Here is a 27,457-nt window from a genome sequence, read left to right on the forward strand (position 1 = left end):
TCCTTCCCAAGGTGTGTTAGCGCCTCTCCTGCAGCGCCTGGCCCGGTGGTCCCAATCCCCGGCGGCAGCTGCACACGCCCGGAAGCCAGGGACAGAGGCTGGGTCCCTCTTTTTTCCTGGCGGTGGTGACAGCACCTGCTCGGATCTGGTCGGGCGCCGCCGTCCGGAGCGCCCCGCCCCGCGCAGAGGGAGCCCGCCGGGGGCTGGGGACTCGGGCAGGGAGTCCCTTCCCAAGGGCGCGCACGCCCCGCCCGCCCCACCCACTCCTGCGCCCGCGCTCAGCGCTGCTTGGCTCCGGGTGGTTCCTGTCCTCCCGCGGGTCCGAGGGCGCCGGAAACCCAGAGGCAGCGAAGCAGAGAGGAGTCCCGCCCGTCCCGCTCGCACGGCTCCGGGTCCGGGGTCTGCGCTGGAGCCGCGCGGGGAGAGGCCGTCTCTGCGCCCGCTCCGACCGTCCGAGTCAGCGGCGAGCCGCGCCACCAGCCATGGGCTCCCGCCCGCTCTCGGCTCCCCGGGCGCTGCCGTCGCCGCGGCTGCTGCTGCTGCTGCTGTCTCTGCTGCCAGGTACCCGCACGGGCGTCAGGGCTCCGGAGGGACGCGGGAGTGGGCGCGGGGTCCCAGGCGCTGCGGGTGAGAGCACCGCGCTGGCGAGCGGAGAGGGCGGGCGGGGTCCGGGGACTCGGAACCCGCGCAGACCCGCTCCCGCGCGGCAGCGACTTGGGTGGGGTGGCTTTTTCCCTTTCGGCTTACTCCCCACCCCTAGCCACCAGCAAACCTGGGAGTCACTTGGCGGGCGCTGGTAGGCGCGGGGTGACGGGGAGGTCGGGACCGGCTCCTTCGTCTTGGGCGCAGGTACCGGGGGTTCGCGTCCCCGCGCTGCCGGTCGCCGTGCCCCGCGCACTGACTCCCGAACTGGCGCGCCCAGGCCTCGCGCTCCACCCTCTGCATCCCGCCCACCTCCTCATTTGACCGACAGATGGGGAAACTGTAGCCAGAGAAGACTAAAGACTTGGCCAAGGCCACCTGGGGGAGAGGAGAGTCGCTTCCGGCCTGGGGCTGGAGCCGGCGCGCCAGCCTCTCCTCCTGTCCTCGTCGCCCCGCGCCCCAGGCTGCGTCGCTGTGGGACCTTCCACCAGGGCAGCGCCTCGCGTCTTCTTCCCGCTCTCCAGACTAGCCTGATGGGGGAAGCGGGCCCTGGCCTGGGAGGCTCTTGAGTGCCTGGGAGGGCTGGTGGATCGCGAGCGTCCGGGACCAGGCAGGGCGCAGGGAGTTCCTGGCGGGCGGGCCGGCGGTCTGCTGTGCAGCTGTGCGCCCAGAGCGCTTTCTGCCCTCGGTGCCGAGGCCTCAGCTATTCAGAACGCCACACGTTCTCAACTGAACTCCTGCCTGGGACCTTCCTTGCATTCTGGGGAAGAGGAGGGGGAGAACAGGCAAAAATCCCATTTCAAGACCTGAGGAAGTTGGATTCAACTTCCCAGAGGGTTATCCTTCCACCTCCCCAAGCTGCCCCCAGGTCTGTAAGTGGGAACTGGAAGACAGCTGACTCCGTGTGCCTCACCTGTGCTGGGGTGTGGCTTTGAAACAAAGAGGGGTGCCCAAGGGTTGCAGAGAGGTCAGAGTCATTGATCAGGATGTGAAGACAGCATCAGCATGAGCTGGGGAAGCACACGAGATCACGGGAGCCACATGGTGTCTTGGCTTCTAAGACGGCTGGTGGCCAAACCCCTATGGGATGGAATGCAAGAGAGGCCCAGACACCCAGGCGTTCTCCCAGAGACTTGGGCCTGGGTGACCGTGAGTGGCCCTGCCCCTGGTGGGGGGGGGGGGGCGGCGGCGGCCATCTTTCCATCGTGGAAGCAGAGAGTGGCTGTACCTAGGCAGACAGCATTTGCACCACACGCCCGCCCTGCAGTAACAACCCAGGAAAGGATCGCAAATAGTTGTTGAGCTCTTACCACAGCACCAAGCTGTGCACTTCCTTGTCAACACCCTTTGAAGTGGATACATTTATAATCCTTATTTTGACTAATAAAGACACTGAGGTTCAGAGAGTTTAAGCCACTTGCCTAAGCTCACACAGCTCACAAGTGATTTGTCAGGATTTTCACCAGGTCTGTCCAGCTGCAGAGCCTAGGCTTGCAACCACTGTGCTCACTGAATGTGTGTGACCTGGTAGACTCCTGCCCCTCTTGGGCCTCAGTTTCCCAGTCTGTAACCCACGGGGTAAGACTAGCCTGAAAGTCTAGGGTTCCACAGAGTTCCCCCACAGGTGGAGGGGACCCTGTCGGTAGGCAATGTTGCTGGTGGGCTGGGTGGGGCAGGTTAAGTAATGATTCCCCCATGGACTGACGAGGCTGCTTCCTCCAGTGGCCAGGGCCTCGGAGGCTGAGCACCGTCTCTTTGAGCGGCTGTTTGAAGATTACAATGAGATCATCCGGCCTGTGGCCAACGTGTCTGACCCAGTCATCATCCATTTCGAGGTGTCCATGTCTCAGCTGGTGAAGGTGGTGAGTGCTGGAGCCGCGAGCCGTGGCCATGGGGACCGGGGCTTCTGGAGGAGCCTTTCCCAGAATGAGCCTTGTTTTTGTAATTCTCCTGTCTACTTTAATCCCTCTTTCTAGGATGAAGTAAACCAGATCATGGAGACCAACCTGTGGCTCAAGCAAGTAAGTGACCAGACCCTGGGCATTGCTGCCCCCTGGTGGTGACTGTTTTATTTGCTGTAGGTGAACCAAGTAGGGCCCAAAGACCAGGCTTCAATTCACTTCTGTGGAACCCAGATTGGGGTCCCTGACTGGCAGATCTCTCTCTTCTAAGGCTTGAGGCCACGTGCACTGTCCTACAGTCCCCCTAGAAGGACTGTAGGGCCCAACCCCTCAAGTTCCAGATGGATAGGCTCAGCCTGGAGAAAGACATTCTCCATGTTCACACAACAGGACTGAATGAACCTGAGATTGAAGCCCCGCCCCTGAGCCTGAGGTGGTACTTGAGACAACCTCCTTCTCTCCTTCTTGCTAAAAACTCAGTTGTTTTTTTTCCAGACAGGATCTCGCTCTGTCACCCAGGCTGGAGTGCAGTGGCGCGATCTTGGCTCACTGCAACCTCCGCCGGCAGGGTTCAAGTGATTCTCCTGCCTCAGCCTACCAAGCAGCTGGGACCACAGGCGTGCACCACCATGCCTGGCTAATTTTTGTATTTTTTGCGGAGACAGGGTTTCGCCATGTTGCCCAGGCTGGTCTAGAATGCCTGAGCTCAAGCAATCTGCCCACCTCAGCCTCCCAAAGTGCTGGGATTACAGGCATGAACCACTGCGCCCGGCCCAAAACCTCATTCTTAAGTCAGAATCAGACACTGCTATTGTTGGTAGGGTGTGAGTAGATTTTCCTGTTCAGATTGAGGCCAGGAAATTGCCTTCCACGTTTCCTCCCCAGGGAGGCTGTCCAGACTTGCTAAGAGACATAATGGCCCATTGGCCTGCTGGTGACCCTTCTGCAAGTCTGGCCAGCTGAGCACTCAGCACACACATCCTTCATCCCCAGGAGGTTGGAAAGCCAGATGGGCACAGTGCCCCACCCAGTACCTGATGCCCACGCTCCCTCTGTGGCTGCAGCCTCACCCCTTTCTCCTCTGGTGCTAAGGACTGAGACCCCCACCTTCTGCACCCAGACACCTCCTAGGCCCTGCGGGGATCATGGCTTCTTCCCCTAGAACCTTGCAGAGGCCAGCCTTGCTGAATTTTGGGTTGAAAGAGAGTTCTGTGTTGGAAAACACCCCTGGGAGAGCCATTTAGAGGCTGTAAACAGCAGGCACGTGGACCTGGACCCCGTGCAAGGAGTCCAGGAGGCTCCTCCTGGCACTAGAAGTGGCCAGAGAGAGCTGCAGTAGGTCCTGTTTGGTTGATGAGGGGCGGGGCTTGCTCACAGTCCTGGGGACAGTGGCTCCCCTAGGGCCAGGAGGCAGCCCACAGGCCCAGTCCTGTGGTCTCTCCCCCGCTGCACCCCCAGGAGAAGTTGAGCTGTGTGATCATGGCATGGATGCGGCTTGGCCACATGTAACAGGGGTGGGGAGTCACCAAGATGGGTGGTGCCAGGAGAAGTAAAACCCAACTGATTCTGTGACTGTCCCCTCCCTCCCTGCTTCCTTCCCTGAGATCTGGAATGACTACAAGCTGAAGTGGAACCCCTCGGACTACGGTGGGGCAGAGTTCATGCGTGTCCCTGCCCAGAAGATCTGGAAGCCTGACATTGTGCTGTATAACAAGTAAGGTGCTGGGGGCCCGTGCCCTCTCAGGGCTGTCAGCCTGGGCTCTGGGTCCTTGGCTTTCCTGGTTTAAAACCTGGCCTTCCTTAGCCTTTTCTAAGAGAGTCATCCATTTGTTCATTCAACAGGTATGTATTCAGCAACTACTATATGCCAGGCACCAGAGATACCCGTGAGCCACAGACAGCAGCAGTGTGCTGAGTAGCTTCAAAGCAGGCCATGAGTGGGTGGAGGAGGGCATCGGGGAAAGCTTCAGGGAAGAATTAGCATTTGAAGTGAGTCCTGAAGATCTCAGGACAGGGAGATGGAGCAGAGGAGGGCCCAGGAAGGCAGGAGAGTATGTCATGGGCAGCCGAGGTGACCTCATTGGCTGGACTGTGGGACATAAGGCTGGAAAGATCCATGGGCCAAGGACCAACCATGATGTGTGGAGGGGGAAGGCTGAGATGCTGGGGGCACCTGGAATGTCGCATCTGTTAGCAGTTCTGTGCAAATAGACACGAATGGAGTAAACAGTTCCTCTTCACCTTTTCTTTGGAAGAGAATGAGGGTGTTGGAGAAGTTCGTGGCCTGAGCTGTTTAATCCTAGAGTTCCCAGCCTGCGGACTGGCACGGTTACTAAGGCCAAGGAGCTTTTTTTGAGACTGAATCTTACCCTGTTGCCCAGGCTGGAGTACAGTGGTGCGATCTCAGCTCATGGCAACCTCCGCCTCCTGGGTTCAAGCAGTCCTCCTGCCTCAGCCTCCCAAGTAGCTGAGATTACAGGCACGTGCCACCACGCCTGGGTAATTTTTGCATTTTTTGGTAGAGATGGGTTTTTGCCATGTTGGCCAGGCTGGTCTCGAACTCCTGACCACAAGCAATCTGTCTGCCTTGGCCTCCTAAAGTGCTGAGATTATAGGAGTGAGCCACCGTGCCTGGCCCCAGTGAGCTCTTTAAGAATATAGGTGCTTGGCCAGGCACGGTGGCTCACGCCTGTAATCCCAGCACTTTGGGAGGCCTTGATGGGTGGATCACCTGGGGACAGAAGTTCAAGACCAGCCTGGCCAACATACCAAAATCCTGTCTTTACTAAAAATACAAAAAAATGAGCCAGACATGGTGGCACGCACCTGTAATCCCAGCCACTCCAGAGACTGAGGCAGGAGAATCACTTGAACCTTGGAGGTGGAAGCTGCAGTGAGTTGAGATCACGCCGCTGCACTCCAGCCTGGGCGCAGTGAAAAAAATACAGGCGCCTACACTCAAAATATTTTCCTCTTTGTTCCTCACTGTCTTTTCTAAAGCTAATAAATATTACATTGTCCAAACAATCTCTACACCTGACCCCAGGTCCCGCCCCACAGAAACAGAGTCCGTGGGTCTGGGTGGGCCTAGGAATGGGTATTTTCACAAAGCTGTCCTGGGGGCTGTGTGACCAGTTTGCTGTGGGGATCCCTGATCTGGCCCGTCCCTGACATTTCACAAATCAAAACAGAGACCCAGAGTGGGCGTGTGGCACAGCCAGGCCTGGGGTGGTCTCCGCCATTCACTGTGGCTGTGGGGCCACTGTGGGCAGTGGATGCAGGGGGCTGATGCTGTGATCAGGGGGCTGAGCTGGGCACCCCAGCCTGTCTCCGCCTGTGTCCTCAAACCTCTACTCTCCCAGCAGCAAACCTGCCATAAGACAGTTACCCTGTTACACAGTGCACCCTCCAGGCCTCCTCCCACTGGGGAAAGGTCTGGGCCTTGGAGAAAGGATTGATGGCCCCCCAAGTATGTCAAGTGGGGTTCCCATGTACAGGGTAGGGCAAGCTTTCTGGACCCTGTGCTCCCAGCCCGTCTGGGTGGCTGCATCCAGGTCGCAATTGGAAAGGATGAGTCTAGAACTACAAAGACATCCCTGGCTCCTGCCGTCTAGGGAAGCTGCTCTGGCCGGTCCCTCACAGGGGCCACTTCCAGTCTCCTCTGGATCCGGAACACGCATCTTCCCGCCGCTTTTGGGAGGCCTGTCCTCTTTTTCTCTTGCAAAGGTTCTTCCTTTGCCAGGCTGGTCCTGCTCATCATCGCACCTCCAAAACGCCCTTTTTTTCTTTAAATCCACAAAAAACTGATACTTTCCACCTTTAAGCTCTTTCATTGGACTGACATAAATTTTAAGTGATATTATACAGTGTGCTCGTTAGTTCTCTAGGTATTGAAGAATATCATTTTTGTACCTGTGCTCTATTTTTAGATAAACATTTAAACATTTTTCAGCAAAACACTTCATGTAGAATTAGTCTCTTCTGATTTCAATGACTAAAAATATGTTTAGGTTTTTATGCCATATCAGTACAAAATAATGTTTTCTATTAGTATGAGTAGTTGTAACAATTAGCGTCAGGACTGGAGATGCTGTGTTTTACGCTGAATCTTACTTTCTGGTCTCTGGCAAAACCAAAAGGGGGTCTTAACTCACTGCAAAGACAATCCATGTTTAATTTACTATTTTCCCAAGGAAACACGACACTTATAAATATGGTGTGTGTGTGTTTGTTCTTTCGAGATGAAGCCTTGCTCTATCACCTAGGCTGGAGCCCAGTGGTGCAACCTCGACTCACTGCAACCTCTGCCTCCCAGGTTCAAGCAGTTTTCTGCCTCAGTCTCCCAAGTAGCTGGGATTACAGGCGCCCACCACCACACCCAGCTAATTTGTGTGTTTTTCGTAGAGACAGGGTTTCACCATCTTGGCCAGGCTGGTCTTGAACTCCTGACCTCGTGATCCACCCTCCTCGGCCTCCCAAAGTGCTGGGATTACAAATGTGAGCCCCTGCGCCTGGCCAAATATGTTATTTCTATATAATTTGTATTTGTAAGCTGGTCGTCAAAGAACTGGGGCACAATATAAACTTAACTGGCTTGCAGATTATTTTTTCTTACACTGTGAATTGTCATAGGAATCGCATGGTTCAAATGCTCTTAAGGGAAGTGGGCAGGGTGTAGAGAATTTTTGTGAAGCTAGAATTAAGAAAATGAGCCCAAATTTTAATCTTATGTTTTGGGTTTTACAGCCATTTTCTTGCTGGCAATCTTGAGTGAACAGCTGGAGTACTACAGGATGTATGGTTTTAGCAATAACGAGAGGCACAGTGAAATGTTTCAAATTGGAGTGGAGAGGAAAAAATATCATAAGGAATCTCCTTGAAATCAGAAGCTGAAAATAACAGAGAAAATCATCCAACTCATTTTCTCTCTCTTCTCCTAGTTAGACCTTCAGTTGCTCAGGATTGACCCTCTGTTAAGGATTTCTCTTCATTTTTTAACACAATACCAAAATTTCTCCTATGATATTTTGTTTTCTACAGTTCATTTGCTGATAAAGTCCTCAAAATGTTCATGGACACTGTATACTCTGCGTTCTCTGAAGTTTGTAATTCATTGTAACCTTTTCAGAGAGTACTTTTAGGAAACGTGGCTAGGTGTAAAATTCTTGGTTTCTCTAATCCTTCCATGAAAAAGAATTTTTTTTCAGGCAGAGCCTTGCTGTGTTGGCTAGGCTGGAGTGAAGTGGCATGATTTTGGCTCACTCCCAGTTAGAGGCAGAGATTCCACTATTCTCCCACCTCAGCCTCCCTAGTAGCTGGGCTTACAGGTGCATACCACCATGCCTGACTAATTTTTTATATTTTTAGTAGAGACGGGGTTTGACCGTGTTGGCCAGGCTGGTCTCGAACTCCTGACCTCAAGTGATCTGCCTGCCTCGGCCTCCCAAAATGCTGGGATTACAGGTGTAAGCCCCCATGTCTGGCCTGCTTGTTCTTATGTTTCCTCTGGTTTTATTTCTAAAAATTTTTTTTCTTTTTCCTAATTCTTTAAATTCTACTAGTTCTTTATACATTCTGTCATTTCACCAAATTATCCCTTATCTTTTCTGATTTCTGTTGCTCTTTCACAGTTTCTAAAAATTTCTTAGTTTCTTTTCACTTCATTTGTAATATCAGATTATTATCATCTGCTTCGTCTGCTTGATGGCTCTGTTTTTGTAGCTGCTGTTACCTGCGTGTGTGTTACTCAGTTACTTGTTTTTGTATTTTTCTTACAATATGTCTTCATAAGGCTCCGTTGCTCTTGTTGAAATAGATGGCCTTGCTGTGCCTTTACAGCAAGTTCCTGGAGGGAATGGGAGAAGATGGGTGGCTACCGGGAGGTGACACTGGTCTCTGCATGGTCACCTCCACAGTCTCCATAGTCCTGACACTGTGGAGTGCTCAGTCATGGCACCTCCACTAGCTGCCACCTCTGGATGCTGACCTCAGTTTCTGAACCTTCTTTGTCCTCTCACCCACGTTTTCTTACTCCATTGAGTCTGGATCCTACCAAAAGCAGCCTTTTCTCTGAGTGGGTCCCTGTCCTCTGGCAGGGAGGTTTTGGGAGGCATTTCTGACTTCCTCAAGAGCCCACGCCAGCCCTGACCGACCTCTGCAGACCATAAGTGGATTCCCATGGGCTTTTTTATTCTTGCCCATAAAGTGGAACCTGTGGAGCCCTCTCTGTTTCATTGTTCCCCTTGCTGAAGATTCAGCGCAGAGTGCGGTCCTCATCTTTTGAGGGGCAGCCACTTCTTGGAGATTTCTGTGTCTGGCACTCTTAGGCTTTTAGGACATGAGAACCCTTCTTTATTTTCCCCTGGCTGCCTCTGCCCAGCAGTGAATCGCACAGCAGAGGTGGGAGGGAGCTGAGCAGTGTACTGCCAAACCATGTGAGGCAATTAAAAACATGACCCAAAGTGAGCGTGGGTGCAAATGGTCAGCGAAGGTACCACTGCCAAACGGGGCATTTAAGAACAGAAGTGGATTCAGTGGGTCCCACAGGTCCTGCTGGTGGTGCTGGTCTGACCCCACACCCTCAGACCCCAAGGTGCTGCATCACCTGACTTTGTTGATGATGTGATCAGATTTGTTATTTTGCTGTCACCCTAGTTGCCCTATTTTTCTAAAGAAATTTAGAGAGATTTTAAAAAGCCGTGCCACCATGATCTTTCTCAGAGCCCTCACCACCCCACCCCCAACTTCTGTTCTTAAATGCCCCCTGTATGGCAGTGGTACCTCAGATGATCCTTTGCTCCCATGCTACCTTTTCTAAATGCCTCACATTGGCAGTACGTTGCTCCAACCCCTCCCACCTCTGCTGTCCCTTGTTGCCAGCTGTCTCTGGGTGTGATATTTATTTAAATATTTATTTATTTAGATAGAATCTCACTGTGTCACCCAGGCTGGAGTGCAGTGGCACCATCTCAGCTCACTGCAACTTCCGCCTCCTGGGTTCAAGCAATTCTCCTGTCTCAGCCTCCCGAGTAGCTGGGATTACAGGCGCACGGCACCACGCCCAGCTAATTTTTGTATTTTTAGTAGAGATGGGATTTCGTCATATTGACCAGGCTGGTCTCGAACTCCTGACCTCAGATGATCCGCCCACCTCGGCCTTCCAAAGTGATGGAATTACAGGCGTGAGCCACTGCTCCCGACTTTCATTTATTTTTTGGTCATGTGTTAGGTCAACAAATATTTACCAAGTGCCCTGTATGTGGCCGGTGCTGTGCCAGACCCCAGTCCCCAGCTGGGTCTGCGTGTTCTCTGTCTTCTGTTAGCAGAGATATGACTGTCAACATGGCCTCAGGCAAAACACAGGCCTTCTGATCTAGGCAGACACACCCCAGGGGTGCTGCGGGCAGCAGCTGCAGTGACCAGGATCCCCAGAAATGAGCCTCAGCCAAGCGCAGCTAACCTGAAGTGTCTGTTCTCTGGGCACGTGCACACATTTCCGTGTCTCCTTACTTGGGGACCCAAGTTCTGAATGGCCAAGGTTCTGCCACAAACTCTCTGTGGGGTCTCGAGCAAATCAATACTGTCCTCTGAGCCTCAGTTTTCTGTTTGGCAAAATGAAGACACTGGACTAGAGCAGGGGCTAGCAAATGTTTTCTCTAAAGGGCCAGAGAATAAGTATTTTAGGCGTCGTGGATCGTAAAGTTGTGGTCACAGCTATTCCCCTCTGACCTCGGAGCTCAATAGCAGCCATAGGTACTAGACAAGAAAAGGCAATGCGTTCTTCCCCCCACATTTTCTTTATAGAACTAGGGCCACAGCTTCCCAACCCCTGGACTAGACCCTGGGCCCTGAGGCTCCCTTGCCACTCTGACATTCTGTTGATCCAGGATGCTGTGAGGCATTGGTTCAGGCGGGCTTTGCCTTCCCGAGGGTCTTTCCAACCTTCTGCTTAGCCCAGGGCTCTCCGGGGCCCTCCATGCTGAACACAGGCGGAGTCCACCTGGGGGGGTGTGGATATGCACCTCCACCCCACCTCTCCCTTTTTCCTGGAGCCGGGAACTCTCTTGTATGGAATTAAGGGCCTGGTGGGAGTGAAGTGGGGGCTAAGGATGTATAAACTCAGCAGGGCGCCTTTGGGGGCGAGCCAGCCGACCAGAGGAAAGGTAGATAGTGGCTTTGGCATTGAGCCTTCATGGGTGATGATTGTCCTGCTCAACCGAGACCCAGGAGAGACTAGCAAGGAAGAAGGACGCGCTCCAGAACAATCCCCTTGTGCCTTCACGGGCTCCCATCCAATACAAGCAGCACAAGGATTCCCTCAATGTTTAGGCTTTGTCATTCTCTTCAGCTCTTCAGGTACAAGGCAAAGGAGTATGGTGGTTGCTCCCTTTGAAGGTGTAGATGCCTTCATAAGGCTAAGAACCTCAATAGGGCTGATCCGAGGAATGTGTCAGGGCCTCCGGGGCAGGCACGCTGTTGTGGAAGCAACCCGCCTTGCTCTCAGCTGGCCTCATCTGGCCATCGCAGACGGAATGCCCACTGCACAACTCAGCGGGGACCATCAGTGGACCTTCTGTCGGACAAACGAACAAGGCCATTCCTAGAAAAATGTACATTTCTAAGGCAGGGCAGTGGCTCAAGCCTATAATCTCAGCACTTTGGGAGGCTGAGGTGGGCGGCTCAGTCAAGGTCAGGAGTTCGAGACCAGCCTGGCCAATGTGACGAAACTCCATCTCTACTAAAAATACAAAAAGTAGCTGGGTGTCATGGCACATGCCTGTGATTCCAGCTGCTCGGGAGGCCGAGGCAGGAGACTCGCTTGAACCCAGGAGGCAGAGGTTGTAGCAAGCTGAAATCACTCTACTGCACTTTAGTCTGGACAACAGAATGAGACTCCATCTCAAAAAAGAGAAAGAAAGAAAGAAAAATGTGTATTTCTATGTGAATATAAAGTCAGGGTACACATAGTGAAAAGGAAGGGAGAAGAAACATGGGTGGAAAATGGGGACGTATAGTGACACTGAAAGTGAAGAAACCTATTATTGTTAATTTGAAAGGCTCGAGGAAGCAAAAACCATGATTACTGTAAAACAGTGCTGGGAAGAACAGCGGGGAGGGGTGGGCAGTACGAGGAGTGGTCCAGTCAGGATCCAGAGAGAGGGTTTAGATATCATAAACCCATCTAAAGAGGTTCGATTTAATGGGAGTGGGCTCCCATGGGTGGTCTGTGCTGCCCCTTCCAGCTCCACAGTCTCATTTCACACGTATTTTAGGTGCCCAGTGCAGACTGAATGAGGAGAGGTCCAAAGCTCAGGGATCCTGGGTGGCAAATAGTCCTAAAGGTTGCTTCCGCACCAGTCTCCAGGAGGATAACCTTCATCCCATTTCTTTAACTAAAGGGGGAAAGGCCAGGCGCGGTGGCTCACACCTGTAATCCCAGCACTTTAGGAGGCCGAGATGGGAAGATCACAAGGTCAGGTGTTCGAGACCAGCCTGGTCAACATGATGAAACCCCGCCTGTACTAAAAATACAAAACTTAGCCAGGCATGGTGGTGGGTGCCTGTAATCCCAGCTACTTGGGAGGCTGAGACAGGAGAACTGCTTGAAATTGGAAGGCAGAGGTTGCAGTGAGCTGAGATAGTGCCCCTGCGCTCCAGCCTGGGCAATGAGCGAAACTCTGCCTCTAAATAAATAAATAGATAAAAATAAAAAATAAAGTGGGAAAAACCCTCTTTGGGGGTTTGGGAGTCTCTGTTTACGTATCAGTTTGGGAGCTGTGTTGTGGGATGAACTGTTGACATGCCCTGGGGGCTGATCAATGTCTCAGATTGTTGTTGGGGATGGAGCCTGGGCCTCAGTATCCCCACTGGTAAATGGGCCTGGGAATCAGGTGACGGTTTATGGCAATTTCAGCTCTCATCCTCCGCTGCCTTCCAAATCATTAACGTGAGAAGCTGGACGAGATGACCACTGCATGACCAAGTGTTGATGGCCCTGTGTCACGGTGCCCCTCCTTGTCATGCCCAAGTGTTGATGGCCCTGTGTCACGGTGCCCCTGCTTGTCATGCCCAAGTGTTGATGGCCCTGTGTCACGGTGACCCTCCTTGTCTTTGCAGTGCTGTTGGGGATTTCCAGGTGGACGACAAGACCAAAGCCTTACTCAAGTACACTGGGGAGGTGACGTGGATACCTCCGGCCATCTTCAAGAGCTCATGCAAAATTGACGTGATCTACTTCCTGTTTGATTACCAAAACCACACCATGAAGTTCGGTTCCTGGTCTTACGACAAGGCGAAAATCGATCTGGTCCTGATCGGCTCCTCCATGAACCTCAAGGACTACTGGGAGAGCGGCGAGTGGGCCATCATCAAAGCCCCGGGCTACAAGCACGACATCAAGTACAACTGCTGCGAGGAGATCTACCCCGACATCACGTACTCGCTGTACATCCGGCGGCTGCCGCTGTTCTACACCATCAACCTCATCATCCCCTGCCTGCTCATCTCCTTCCTCACGGTGCTCGTCTTCTACCTGCCCTCCGACTGCGGCGAGAAGGTGACCCTGTGCATTTCCGTCCTCCTCTCCCTGACGGTGTTTCTCCTGGTCATCACTGAGACCATCCCCTCCACCTCGCTAGTCATCCCCCTGATCGGAGAGTACCTCCTGTTCACCATGATCTTCGTCACCTTGTCCATCGTCATCACCGTCTTCGTGCTCAACGTGCACTACAGAACCCCGACGACACACACGATGCCCTCCTGGGTGAAGACCGTGTTCTTGAGGCTGCTCCCCAGGGTCATGTTCATGACCAGGCCAAGCAGCAACGAGGGCAGCGCTCAGAAGCCGAGGCCCCTGTACGGCGCCGAGCTCTCAAATCTGAATTGCTTCAGCCATGCAGAGGGCAAAGGCTGCAAGGACGGCTGCCCCTGCCAGGACGGGGTGTGCAGCTACTGCCGCCACCGCAGGATCAAAATCTCCAATTTCAGTGCCAACCTCACGAGAAGCTCCAGTTCTGAATCGGTGGACGCTGTGCTGTCGCTCTCTGCTTTGTCACCAGAAATCAAAGAAGCCATCCAAAGTGTCAAGTATATTGCTGAAAATATGAAGGCACAAGACAAAGCCAAAGAGGTAAGGATGTGGCTATCATTATGTTGGCCATTCATTCATCATTCAGCAGACATTCATGGGTTCTTCGTGGGGCAAGGCTTAGGGTAGGGGTTAAGAAATTAGACTCCAGGGTCAGTGGCCTGTGGTAAGACCCATTATATGTACTTGGGTAAGTTGCCTTAACTCTCTGAGCCTGTTTTCTCATCTGTAAAATGGGACAATAAAGCTCGCAGTATGTGGCACCCTGAAGCAGGCTGCACCATGAAAACACCTGATGCCGGGAGAGCAGATTAGAGGCTGGGAAGGGGCATGGGCCAGATGACCTCCAGTGAGTATTGGTTAACTGAGGTTAGTGTTTTATTTTTACTTTATTTTAATTAATTAATTAATTTATTTATTGAGACACAGTCTCACTCTGTTGTCAGGCTAGAGTGCAGTGGTGCAATCTCGACTCGCTGCAACCTCCGCCTGCTGGGTTCAAGTGATTCTCCTGCCTCAGCCTCCTGAGTAGCTGGGACTACAGGCATGAGCCCCGTGCCCAGCTAATTTTTCTATTTTTAGTAGTGAAGGAGTTTCACCATGTTGGCCAGGATGGTCTCGATCTCTGACCTTGTGATCCACCCGCCTCGGCCTCCCAAAGTGCTGGGATTACAGGCTTGAGCCACCATGCCTGGCCAATTTTTATTTATTTATTTTTGAGACAGGGTCCTGCTCTGTTGCCCAGGCCGGAGTGCAGTGGCATAGTCTTAGCTCACTGTAGCCTCCACCTCCGGGATCAAGTGATTCTCCCACCTCAGTTTCCCGAGTAGCTTGACCTGCAGGTGCCCCACCACCATGCCCTAATTTTTTACATTTTTTTGTAGCAATGGGGTTTTGCTATGTTGCCCATACTGGTCTTAGACTCCTTGACTCAAACAGTCTGCTCACCTTAGTCTCCCAAAATGCTGGGATTACAGGCATGAGCTGGCCTTTATTTTTACTTTCTAATTGCACATATGTTCTCGTTGAGGAAGAATTTACATGGAGTAAAGTGCACACCTCTTCAGTGAACATCTCAATGAAATTTTACATCATGTGTACACCCATGTAACCATGATCCAGGTAAAGATATAGAACACTCCCAGTGCCCCAGAAAGCTCCCCAGCGAACATGCCAGTCAGTATCTTCCTTCCTGCTTCATGCCCACCATCCTGGCTTGCGCTCAGTGGCTCACAACTATAATCCCAGCACTTTAGGAGGCTGAGGCAGGTGGATGGCTTAAGATCATGAGTTCGAGACCAGCCTGGGAAATATGGTGAAACCCCATCTCTAACAGAAATACAAAAATTAGCCAGGCATGGTGGCATGTGCCTGTAGTCCCACCTACCCAGGAGGCTGAGATGGGAGGCTCACTGGAGCCCAGGAAGTCGAGGTTACAATGAGCCATGATCATGCCACTGCACTTTAGCCTGGGTGACAGAGTGAGGTTAATTAATTTTAAAAAGAACCAGTATCCTGACTTCTTTGATATTGATTAGTTTTACCTAGTCTTTTTTTTTTTTAGAGGGAGTTTTGCTCTGTCACCCAGGCCAGACAGTGGTACAATTTCTGCTTACTGCAACCTCTGCCTCCCAGGTTCAAGCGATTCTCCTGCCTCAGACTCCCAAGTAGTTAGGATTACAAGCATGTGTGACCACACCCAGCTATTTTTAGTAGAGATGGGGTTTTGCCATGTTGGCCAGGCTGGTCTTGAACTTCTGTCCTCAGGTGATCCGCCCATCAGGACTCTCAAAGTGCTGGGATTACAGGTGTGAGCCACTGCGCCTGGCCAGTTTTACCTATTCTTGAGCTTCATATAAATGGAATCACATAGTATATAAACTCTTACGTGTCTGACTCTGTTCATTAAACATAATATCTTGAAGTTTATTTTGTTTCTGTTTCTTTGTTATTAGTGTGTAATACTCCACAATATGACTGTAATACTATCTTCTGTTTATTTGTTTTACATTTTTTGGACATTTAGTTATTTCTAACTTGAGACTATTATGAATAAAACTGCTACAAACATTTATGACTTTTGGTGAATGTACGTGCTCATTTCCCCTGGGTCTATACCTAGGAGTGGAATTGCTGGATCATTGGCCTCAGCCTCCCAAGTAGCTGGGACGACAGGCGCGTGCCACCACACCCAGCTACATCTTGTATTTTTAGTAGAGAGGGGGTTTCACCATGTTGGCCAGGATGGTCTTGATCTCTTGACCTTGTGATCCACCTGCCTTGGACTCCCAAAGTGCTGGGATTACAGGTGTGAGCCACCGCGCCCAACCTTATTATTATTTTTTTTTTTAGATGGAGTTTCACTCTTGTTGCCCAGGCTGGAGTGCAGTGGTGTGATCTCGGCTCACCGCAACCTCTGCCTTCCGGGTTCCAGCGACTCTCCTGCCTTAGCCTCCAATTACAGGCATGTGCCACCACACCTGGCCAATTTTGTATTTTTTAATAGAGACAGGGTTTGACTATGTTGGTCAGGCTGGTCTCAAACTCCTGAACTCAGTTGATCCATGCGCTTCAGCCTCCCAAAGTGCTGGGATTACAGGCATGAGCCACCGTGCCCGGCCCATTTTTTTGACTGAACTTACTTCTGTTTTCTCCATAAATCTTGTGCTTGAACTTAAGAACGGGGAACTTATGTCGAGTACTAAGAATAGGAAAGATTTACACTAAATAATGTCATGTGCCTGGTTATTCCATGACTATACCACCAAGGTTACCAGGATCACACTCAACGACTTTATGAGAAGCTCTGCTTTAAAATTCAGTGTCTCTGCCTTAAGTTGTTTATCAGCAAGGAGCTAATTACCAGATAACTTTATCTCTTGACCCACTGTAGGTAATTAATATTGATAAGGTATGTCCATTTCATTGTAATGGAGCCTCTTTTCTTCAGCTGTGGTGGGCATACCACAGTGGCTGGGACAGTGGGGAGACAGCCACAGCCGCCCCTACCCCCTCACCCCTACTCATCAGAGCAACTGCGAGCACGTCTTGTGACCGTAATGGTGCAAAACCTCCAGCTAATCCCAGTAATTTAGCCGAAGAGTCAGGCATTTCTTTAAATTCAGTTGAAGTGGTTGTTGGACATCATAAGCAATTACAAGTAAATGATCAGTGAAAATCTATTTATCTAATACTGGTAATTTTGCCAACATTCTCTATCCTTTACCTGCTTTAAAAATAATTTCTTAGGCCGGGCGCGGTGGCTCATGCCTGTAATCCCAGCACTTTGGGAGGCCGAGGCGGGTGGATCACGAGGTCAAGATATCGAGACCATCCTGGTCAACAAGGTGAAACCCCGCCTCTACTAAAACTACAAAAAATTAGCTGGGCATGGTGGTGCATGCCTGTAATCCCAGCTACTCAGGAGGCTGAGGCAGGAGAATTGCCTGAACCCAGGAGGCGGAGGTTGCGGTGAGCCGAGATCACGCCATTGCACTCCAGCCTGGGTAACAAGAGCGAAACTCCGTCTCAAAAAATAATAATAATAATAATAATTTCTTTACTAAAGGTTGGGATCTAAGTACCCATACTCTAGCCTCCTTTGTCAGGCTATTAGAAATTACTTTTATTCTAAAAATTATTTATTAGATACCATACAAGGAGTTAGTTTCAGAAGGGCCTAAGGCACAGAGACAGACATATAAAAAACTTACAATTAAAAAAGAGGTCACAAACTTAAATACAAGGCAGGTAGATTGGTGAAATGGCCTGAGTGCAGCGATAGGGCGTGGTGGGGTCTGTGGCAAACTGACGGCACATGGTCCGTCTCAAGGGGCAGCTACTGCTCACCTCTGGTCATGTTTCCACATGGGCATGTGAGCCCATTATTGCTGGATCTTGCAGTTTCTTTTTCAGAGAAGGCAGAAATCTGGCCATCAAGCCACCAGACCATCTAGGAGAAAGCAGCAAGTGTTAGAGTCAAGGTGCCAACTCAGGGCTCCCAGGGGAAAGTCGAGCTGCCGGAAGGATTCCCTCTTTCCGTGAGTGACTGACACTGCTGTTTACACAAAGCGTTTCAGAGATATGTTAATTTCCTGCATCTCTGGCTCCAGCTTGGCCGGTTTTAACAGTCCCTGGCTCTGAGGAGCCTAGACTGAAGCCTAGGCTGTTTTCCCAGAGCATCTCCTGAGGGCGCTGGGAGCCTGTGAATGACTGTCCCTGGACACGCTCACTGGCTCCTAAGGTTGGGGAAGTGTTCAGCCTTCCCTGGCTGTTCTTGTTTTAAAAAAATTGTTCACACCAAGAAGCAGCTTCTTCCCTGCTTCTCGAATCTCCGCCTGGTTCAGCCCGCCTGCCTCCACTCCAGCCTCCACCGTGTCCATCATGGTGACCCAGGAGTCCAAAGGGTGTCCACTTCTGGCCCCTGGGCCTTCAGCAGCCGCTCATACACAAGTGGGCCTGGTGCCCGCATCAGCTCCTCCAGCTTCTCCTGAGTGGGCAGCAGTGGCTTCCAGGGTGGCCTAGGTGGAGGCTGTGGCGGGGCCAGCGGCATGGGCATGGACGGCATCACTGCCATCAGAGTTAACCAGAGCCTGCTGAGGCCCCTTAACCTGGAGGTGGACCCCAGCATCCAGGCTGTGCACACCCAGAAGAAAGAGCAGATCAAGACCCTCAACAACAAGTTTGCCTCCTTCATCGACTAGGTGCAGTTCCTGGAGCAGCGGAACGAGGTGCTGGAGACCAAGTGGAGCCTCCTGCCGCAGCAGAAGACGGCTCAGAGCAACGCGGACAACACGTTAGAGAGCCACATCAGCCACCTTCGCGGCAGCTGGAGACTCTGGGCCAGGGGAAGCTGAGGCTGGAGGCGGAGCTTGGCAACAGGCAGGCGCGGATGGGGAGCTTCAAGAACAAGTAGGAAGATGAGGTCGATAAGTGAACAGAGATGGAGAATGAGTTTGCCCTCATGGAGAAGGATGCGGATGGAGCTTCCATAAACAAGGGGGATGGAGAATGAGTTTGCCCTCATGGAGAAGGATGCGGATGGAGCTTCCATAAACAAGGGGGAGCTGGAGTCTCCCGGAAGGGCTGCCTGACGATACTGACTTCCTCAGGCAGCTGTGTGACGAGGGGACCCGGGAGCTGCAGTCCCGATCTCAGGCATGTCTGTGGTGCTGTCCACGGACAACAGCCACTCCCTGGACATGGACAGCGTCATCGCTGAGGTCAAGGCACACAAGGACATCACCAACCTCAGCTGGGCAGAGGCTGAGAGCCTGCACTAGATCAAGTATGAGGAGCTGCAGACGCTGGCTGGGAAGCACGGGATGACCCGCCGCGTGCAAAGACTGAGATCTCCGAGAGGAACCAGGACATCAGCAGCTCCAAGCTGAGACTGAGGGTCTCAAAGGCCAGAGGGCTTCCCTGAAGCCATCATCAAGGATGCTGAGCAGCGCAGGGAGCTGGCCATTAAGGATGCCAACGCCGAGCTGTCCGAGCTGGAGGCCGCCCTGCATCAGGTGAAGCCGTACCTGGCACAGCAGCTGCGTGGGCACCAGGAGCTGATGGATGTCAAGCTGGCCCTGGACATCTAGCTCACCACCTACAACCATAATTTACCTACTAAAGGTTTTGAAGGCCCTTGGTCTTATTTAACCTAAATGTCTAAGTTATAGTCAACGTTAACGGAGAGATGGGTAAGAGGAGGATGGAAGAAATAAGTGGGGAAGGAGTAGCTGCTCCTGACGTCCTGCCAAGTGAACAGCCACAGCCCCTCCCAGCCCACTCGTCCTGTGACTGCCCCAGAGCCTGGGAGGGGGGCCGCTGCGCAGGGGAGCACAGGGAACTAGAGGTGCACCTGAGGCTCCGCCGCAGCCCTCAGCCCACATCGTTCACATTGGCATCCCCATAGGCTCACACTTGGTCTTATTAGTCAGGAGTGTCATTAGCAATAGTACTCTACGTTCAGAGTTAGGACTAGGACTGGGTTCCCAAATTAGAAAACTAGTTAGGGAGCTGGCTTGTGGTCTCACGGAAGCACTCTCTGTTGACAGCCGTGTTGATGGCTGATCTGTACTCAGTGACTGGCACACTGTAGGAGTCGCTGTCTAGGTCTTAGAAGTGGGCACTGATCCTGGCCAGGGTCCTTTGTTTTTTTTTAATTTTTTTGAGACAGAGTCTCGGTGTGTCGTCCAGGCTGGAGTGTAGTGGCATGATCTCCATTCACTGCCATCTCCACCTCCTGGGCTCAAGCGATTCTCCTGCCTCAGCCTCCTGAGTAGCTGGGACCACAGGCACACACCACCACGCCCAGCTAATGTTTGTATTTGTAGTAGAGACATGTTTTCACCATGTTGGCCAGGCTGGTCTCAAACTCCTGACCTCAGGTGATCCGCCCACCTCAGGCTCCCAAAGTGCTGGGATTACGGGCATGAGCCACCACGCCGTGATATTTTGAGCTCATAATTCTGAGGCTGTTCTACTTTTCTTTTTCCTGTTTGGTTGGGAGATAAAGATATAGGTATAGATATGATTTAATTCATTCCAATTGGAGTCTGGCCCTTGATCAAATTGTTTATTAATTTACATGTGTTATAATTACTGTTTTAACAGGGTTACAGTTATGTCCATTTCCCGTTTACTCCTTTTTTATTTCGAACAGATAATGTGCGGCATGTGTTTTATATTTATTCTCTTGTAGCTATTTCTGATTTAAACCCAACTCCCAGTTCCCTTGATCAGTGTCTTATATGTGTCAATATATCTTACACCCATCCACTGTATCTTACACCCATCCACTCTCCTTCCCCTCTTACCTTTCCAAAGACTTAACGGCCTTTGGCCACTCTGGTTATTCCAAGAGCTTCAGTTCAGGATTTTTATGAATGTGCTTATTCATGTTGGCCATTCTTTTTTTAAGTCTACAGTGAACTTTACCAAGTTTACTGATCCTTCACATATATCTTATGGTGTCCCCCGAATTTCTCTTCTTTTTTTAGGAATAAGTTTCCTTTGAAACAGAGCCTTGCTCTGTCACCCATGCTGGAGCACAGTGGTGCAATCACGGCTCACTACAGCCCCAGCTTCCTGGGCTCAAGTGATCCTCCCACCTCAGCCTTCCACGCAGCTGGACTGCAGGTGGGCTCCACCATGCCTGGCTAATTTTTAAATTTTTTTGTAGAGACAGAATCTACATTGCTCAGGCTGTTCTCGAACTCCTGTGATCAAGTGATCCTCCTGCCTTAGACTTCCAAAGTGCTGGGATTACAGGTGTGAGCCACCACTTCCAGCCAATTCCCTTCTTACAGGCATGCCTTCTCAAGAGTCTTTAAGGGTAAACCTTCTGGGGCCTGGAGGCTAAAACATTTATTATGGCTTCACTTTAAAGAGGGAGTTTAGCTGGCTACAAAAACTCTTCAACTAAGGTTAGACACTTCAGCTAGGGTTGAAATTCTCTTCCTTAAATACTTAAATATTGCTCCACGGTCTTTTCACCTGTCACTTTTGAAAGTTTTAAGTTGGTTGGGAATGGTGACTCATGCCTGTACAGTAATCCCAGCATTTTGGGAGGCCAAGGCAGGCGGATCACCTGAGGTCAGGAGTTTGAGACCAGCCTGGCCAACATAGCGAAACCTCGTCTCCACTAAAAATACAAAATTTAGCTGGGCGTGCTGGCAAGGGCCTGTAATCGCAGCTAATTGGGAGGCTGAGACAGGAGAATCGCTTGAACCCAGAAGTTGGAGGTTGCAGTGAGCCAGGATGGTACCACTGCACTCCAGCCTGGGCAACAAGAGCAAGACTCCATCTCAAAAAAAAAAAGTTTTGAGTCTGAGTGTTGGTCCTTTTTGAATAATGGATTCTGCCTCGGAGCTATTTGAATTTTCTATTTGCAGAGAATGTGTCTGGGTAGGGTCTCTCCCAATCTGCGTGGCACTGGTATGAGCCATCTCATTCTGAAGTTGCCGTCTTTAATTCTGAGAGATACCTGCTTCTGATTTCTGTAAAGGGTCCTTCCCACCCCTTCCTTTTCCCTTTCCCTGACCTCCTGCTGCACTGACCTGGACACATCGGCGTCTCTTGTATTGTACATTTCCCATCTCCTCATTACTTTTCACCTCTCCCAGGAGAGTTCCACAGTTTCTCCTCCCACCTCTCTGCTGCTTTCACTCCTGCCAGTTACCCCATCTCCTGAGTTCCGGATCGTAACTTCTCTATTTTTCACACCTGTTATTTCCACTCGGTTCTTCTGTAAAACTGAGTGTTCCTTGGTTTCCAATAGTCTCTGATATCTTATGTTTATTTTAAATCTATGAATTTTATTTTAAATAATTGAGTTGGTATATTTGGGGCCTGTCAACTCACTTTTTCCTGGGGTGTCAGCCACCCTTTCTGAATTGTGTTTGGGGAGGGGCTGAAATCCAGGCTTTCAGATGCTGAGGGTCTACACCGCCACAAACTCAGCTAGATCATCCTTCAGGGGTGCTGCCTTCCCTCCAGATGACCTTGTCCCTCACGGAATGTCTCATCACCTCCCTGGCTTTGATCTCCTCCAAGTCCCTGCTATTGGACTGAAGCTGTTTGGTCTTTGATGTGTGGAACTTCAGTCCTAGCTGAAGTTTTGTATCCAGCTACTGTCTCTTTGAAGTGAGGCTATGTCCAGGCACAGTGGCTCACACCTGTAATCCCAGCACTTTGCCAGGCCAAAGCAGGAGGATTGCATGAGGCCAGGAGTTCAAGACCAGCCTGGCCAACATAGGGAGACCTCATCTCTTAAAATAATAATAATAATAATAAATTAAAATAAAAGTGAGGGGCTGGGCACGGTGGCTCATGCCTGTAATCTCAGCACTTTGGGAGGCTAAGGTGGGTAGATCACTTGAGCCCCAGAGTTCAAGGCCAGCCTGGGCAACATGGCAAAACCCCAACTCTACCAAAATAAATAAATAAAATAAAAGTGAGGCTGCAATAAAATTTTTAGCCGTTTTAAAAAATTTCTTGACAGGGTCTTGCTCTGCCACCCACATTGGAGTGCAGTGGAGCTATCATAGCTCACTGTAGCCTCTAACTCCTGGGCTCAAGCAATCCTCCAACCTCAGCCTCCCAGATAGCTGGGACTACAGGTGTGTGTCACTGCACCCGGCTAATTTTTTTTTCTTGATTTGAAGAGACAGTGTCTCACTGTGTTGCCCAGGCTGGTCTTAAACTCCTGGACTCAAACAGTTTTCCTGCCTTGGCCTCCCAAAGTGCTAGGATTAAAGGTGTGATCCACCACACCTGGCCTTTTTAGCCTTTAGAAGAACATTTATCCATAAACATTCTTAAGAAGGCATGCCAAAGGCCGGGTACGGTGGCTCATGCCTGTAATCCCAGCACTTTGGGAGGCCGAGGCAGGCGGAGCACAAAGTCAAGAGATCGAGACCATCCTGGCCAACATGGTGAAACCCGGTCTCTACTGAAAATACAAAAAAAAATTAGCCGCACTTGGTAGTGCACGCCTGTAATCCCAGCTACTCAAGAGGCTGGAGCGGAAGAATGGCTTGAACTGGGAGGCGGAGGTCTCTGAGCAGAGGTTGTGACATTGCACTGCATTCTGATGACAGAGCAAGACTCCATCTAAAAAAAAAAAAAAAAAAAAAAAAAAAAAAAAAAAAAAAAAAAAAAAAAAAAAAAAAAAGGCATGCCAATAAGAAGAGAAATAAATCAGGGGGCTACAAGGGGGAGGAGGAAAGCCTTGGGCTCCACCAGTCAATGGGCAGCTCAGTTCTCTGCTGTTCCCTTCAGACAGGCTCTGCTGGGCTTGCGAGGGACCCCCTGAACCTGCATCTCTGGGCTGGGAGTGGCAGACTAAAGAGGCAAAGTGGCAGGGGAACAAAGATCTCTCCCTAGTCGTCCCCTCTACCAAGCCCCTCCCCCTGCTCAGGGCTGCCACCCCCAGCCCAGGTAATATTGTCCTGGGTACACCTTCCTGGTTTCTGGGTCTTTAAAGTAGTCTTCTCTTGCTTCTGTGCCAGCTCCCAGTTTGGGCTAGTTCGCCATTTGGCCTAACATTCATCTATTTGTGACTCATCAGAAAATGCACAAAGCTTTAAAGACTTTAGAAGTTAGATATAAGCCAGGCACAGTGGCTCATGCCTGTAATCCAACACTTTGGGAGGTCAAGGCAGGAGGATCACTTGAGCCCAGGAGTTCAAAACCTTCCTGGGCCACTAAGGGAAACCCTGTCTCTACAAATAATTGAAAAATCAGGCCAGGCGTGGTGATTCAAATCTGTAACCCTAGCACTTTGGGAGGCTGAGGTGGGTGGATCACCTGAGGTTGGGAGTTCAAGAGCAGCCTGCCTAACATGATGAAACCCCATCTCTACTAAAAATACAACAAATTAGCCAGGGAGTGGTGGCATGCGCCTGTAATCCCAGCTACTTGGGAGGCTGAGGCACGAGAATCACTTTAACCTGGGAGGCAGAGGTTACAGTGAGCCAAGATTTCGCCACTGCACTCCAGCCTAGGTGACAGAGTGAGACTTCGTCACACACACAAAAAAAGAGAAGTTTAGTGGCATGCACCAGTAGTTCCAGATACTCAGGGAGCTGAGTGGGGAAAATTACTTGAGCCCAGAAAGTCGAGGCTGCAGTAAGCCATGATCGCACCCCTGCACTCCAGCCTAGGCAACAAAGTGAGACCCCTTCTCAAAAAAAAAAAATTGAATATAAAATTTCTGTCCAGCCAGCTATTTTTGCAGCACGATTTATATTCATGTGTAAGACCCAAGTCTCATCTTTCCTCATGAGGCCTGAGTAAGAGTCATTTATAAATCAACATCAGTATCACTAGGCTCTGTTCATTAAGGACTCTGTTCAGACACAACCTGCTGAGGGAGGTGCTGTTCTTATCCCCATTTTACAGATGAGGAAATTGAGGCTAAGAGCAGTCACGGAATTGACCGAGATTCTCACAGCTTGAAAGGAACAGAGCTAGGATTCTAATCAGTTTGTCTCCAAGTCTCTGCTTTTCCACTCCTCTGCCTCCTAGAGCCTTAGGAGGTGGCCAGTAGGGGGTAGGTAAGAATCTCACATCCCAAGGTGTATTTGAAGCACACAGAAACCAGTCTTAGGAATTCAAATAACGTACCTTATGGCAAATATGGCATCATAATTCTAATTTTACCCATGATGATAGTGTTACCAAGAGGACATATTTACTCAAGCTCACAATGGCAACGTAAAATCTTCCTCTCTCAGCCCCATTTCAGTATACTTAAATTAATAAATTACATGCCGCCTCTTTTTTATGTGATTATTGCTTCAAAATCAGCTGATTCATGGTTTCTCTCCTTCTCAATTCAATTATGGCTTCTTTGCTTTCTGAATTGTCTAGGAGTATAATTACCATAAAATTTTCCTTCCTATTTCAAGCCTAAATTGAAGCTGTATTATATACAATTGGTATTGCTTTTCCTCCTACATTTTACATTATTATCAGCAATTATTTCTGACATTCAGCCTGCTCTCTAACTGTACAGTATTCCATTATACTTTGGCCTTACAAGTAAAAATGACTTCTGAGCAAGTGGGCATCATGGAGAGGGCAGTGGGGAAGGAAAGAGTGATGAGGATGGACTTGCCTTGATGTGCTTACCTCATTTTTGGAACAGATATTATAAGGAAATTTATGTTGTTGTTTTTGAGGCAGGGTCTCGCTCTGTTGCCCAGGCTGGAGTGCAGTGGCGTGATCTCAGCTCACTGTAACCTCTGCCTCCTGGGTTCGAGAATTTCTCATTCTCGAACTTCAGCCTCCCAGGTAGCTAGCATTACAGGCATGCACCACCACTCCTGGCCAATTTTTGCATTTTTAGTAGAGACGGGGTTTCACCATGTTGACCAGGCTGGTCTCAAACTCCTGACCTCAGGTGATCTCAGAATCCCAAAGTGCTGGGATTACAGGCCTAAGCCACTGCAGCCAGCCGGAAATTTATATCTACAGCTGGATAAGTAGTACTTTGAAACAATGGTAGATTATGTTGGACTATATTAGCCATTCTAACCAAGGGGCAGAATCCTTCCACGGGAGCCTAAGTAACTAGTTTCACTAACTTTATAAAACTGGAATTCAATTTAGAAAAACTAGGTTATGCATACATTAGGAAACTTCTGATTTGAAACAGATCTAACAAGACAAATCTTTATACCTCTTTCTCTCCTGCATAAAGAGAAACTTGAGAACGGCAGATTTCCTCAGACTATATCAATTAGGGGAAAAAAAAGGCTTATTGCATATTAGAGACAAAATGGCTTCTACTACTGCAACAGATCTATTAAATCTTCAGTACTGAAAATGTATTCATTTTACCTTTCCCTCCACGTTTTTTCTCTCATCACTTTGTTTTGTTTTGCAGATTCAAGATGATTGGAAGTATGTCGCCATGGTGATTGATCGCATTTTTCTGTGGGTTTTCACCCTGGTGTGCATTCTAGGGACAGCCGGGCTGTTTCTGCAACCCCTGATGGCCAGGGAAGACGCATAAGCACTAAGCTGTGTGCCTGCCTGGGAGACTTCCTCACGTCCAGCCTGGAGGAGGCTGCTTCTTAGTAGGAATGTACTTTCTGTTTTCATGCTACCAGCTTTATTTATGGCATTTCAAGATTTACTTATTTTCCAGTTGTCTTGGTTTTTGTCAAAAAAAGCATCATGCAGAAAAAATGTCAAGAGTATTTATTATGGATAAATGAATGTTTAGCCTTCTTAGTATGGTAACGAGATGTCAAAATGTGATTATTCTACGTGATAAGTAATATGCTGTGCTGTGGAACATACATATAAAAATGTTTCCTTTTTTTAGTTGTTGAGACATAACTGGATAGAAAAATGCTGTTCAGAAATATGAAAAGCCATTCAGTTCAGTATCACTACAGATCTCCCAGTGATTTTTCTTAGTTAGCTCATAATCTCTTTGAAGTTTTATACTAATTCAGCAATCCCCCACTGTTACCCATTTCTTACAATGCATTTCTCATTCTTTACTGGGTCTAAAGGCTGTTCTTCCATTTCAGAGAGCTTCAGCTATTTCTCTTGCACAATTCTAAATTATACAATGAGAAGTCATGCCTAGTTATTCATTATTAATAAATTGTCTTAGTACACCATAAACTGGGTGGCTTATAAACAACAGAAATTTATTTCTCAGTTTGGGGGTTTGGGCGGTCCAAAGTCAAGGCATCAGCAAATTTGGTGTCTGGTGAGGGTCCTCTTCCCCAGAGGGTGCCTTCTGGCTATGTCCTCACGTGACCGAAGGGACTAGCTAGCTCTGTGGGGTCTATTTTATAAGGGCACTAACCTCATTCATGAGGGCAGAGCCCCCATGGCCTAATCACCTCTCCAAGGCCCCACCTTCTATCTAAGACAATCACACCCAATTAGCTTTCAACATATGAATTTGGGGAGGACACATTCAGACCACAGCATGAACCTTTAGAACAGGGGTTCTCAGCCTTAGCACTATGGACATTTTGGGCTGGATAAGTACATGCTGGGACAAAGTGGGGGTATCCTAGCAGTACCATGGCCTCTACCCACTAGATGCCAATAACATATCCTGCTTCTTCACCAGTTATGATAACCAAGAATGTCTCCATTGTTAAATGGAGGCATTTTTGCCCCTGTTTGAGAAACATTGCTTTAAACAAATTATTAAGAAAGAGTATCACATACTACACTTCTGAATCTTAACATGATCATTATCACTGACACAGATGATGATTCACAGAGACTGTTTGAATCTTGTCTCACTAGTTATGTTTTTCCTATGCAAAAATAAACTGGACAGAATTGCAGCCCA

General features: G+C 49.8%; 1 protein-coding gene across 1 annotated transcript; it reads left to right on the forward strand.

Moving 5' to 3' along the window:
• CHRNA3 (cholinergic receptor nicotinic alpha 3 subunit) lies at positions 1-27,457 on the forward strand. The gene is made up of 6 exons (XM_017519355.2): positions 1-561; positions 2,365-2,504; positions 2,619-2,663; positions 4,148-4,257; positions 12,660-13,671; positions 26,018-27,457. Exons 1-6 carry the CDS (start codon positions 483-485, stop codon positions 26,144-26,146), a joined length of 1,515 nt encoding a protein of 504 aa, XP_017374844.1. The 5' UTR covers positions 1-482; the 3' UTR covers positions 26,147-27,457.

This window comes from Cebus imitator, unplaced genomic scaffold (genome assembly GCF_001604975.1).
Source record: "Cebus imitator isolate Cc_AM_T3 unplaced genomic scaffold, Cebus_imitator-1.0 Scaffold737, whole genome shotgun sequence".
Classification (NCBI taxonomy): domain Eukaryota; kingdom Metazoa; phylum Chordata; class Mammalia; order Primates; family Cebidae; genus Cebus; species Cebus imitator.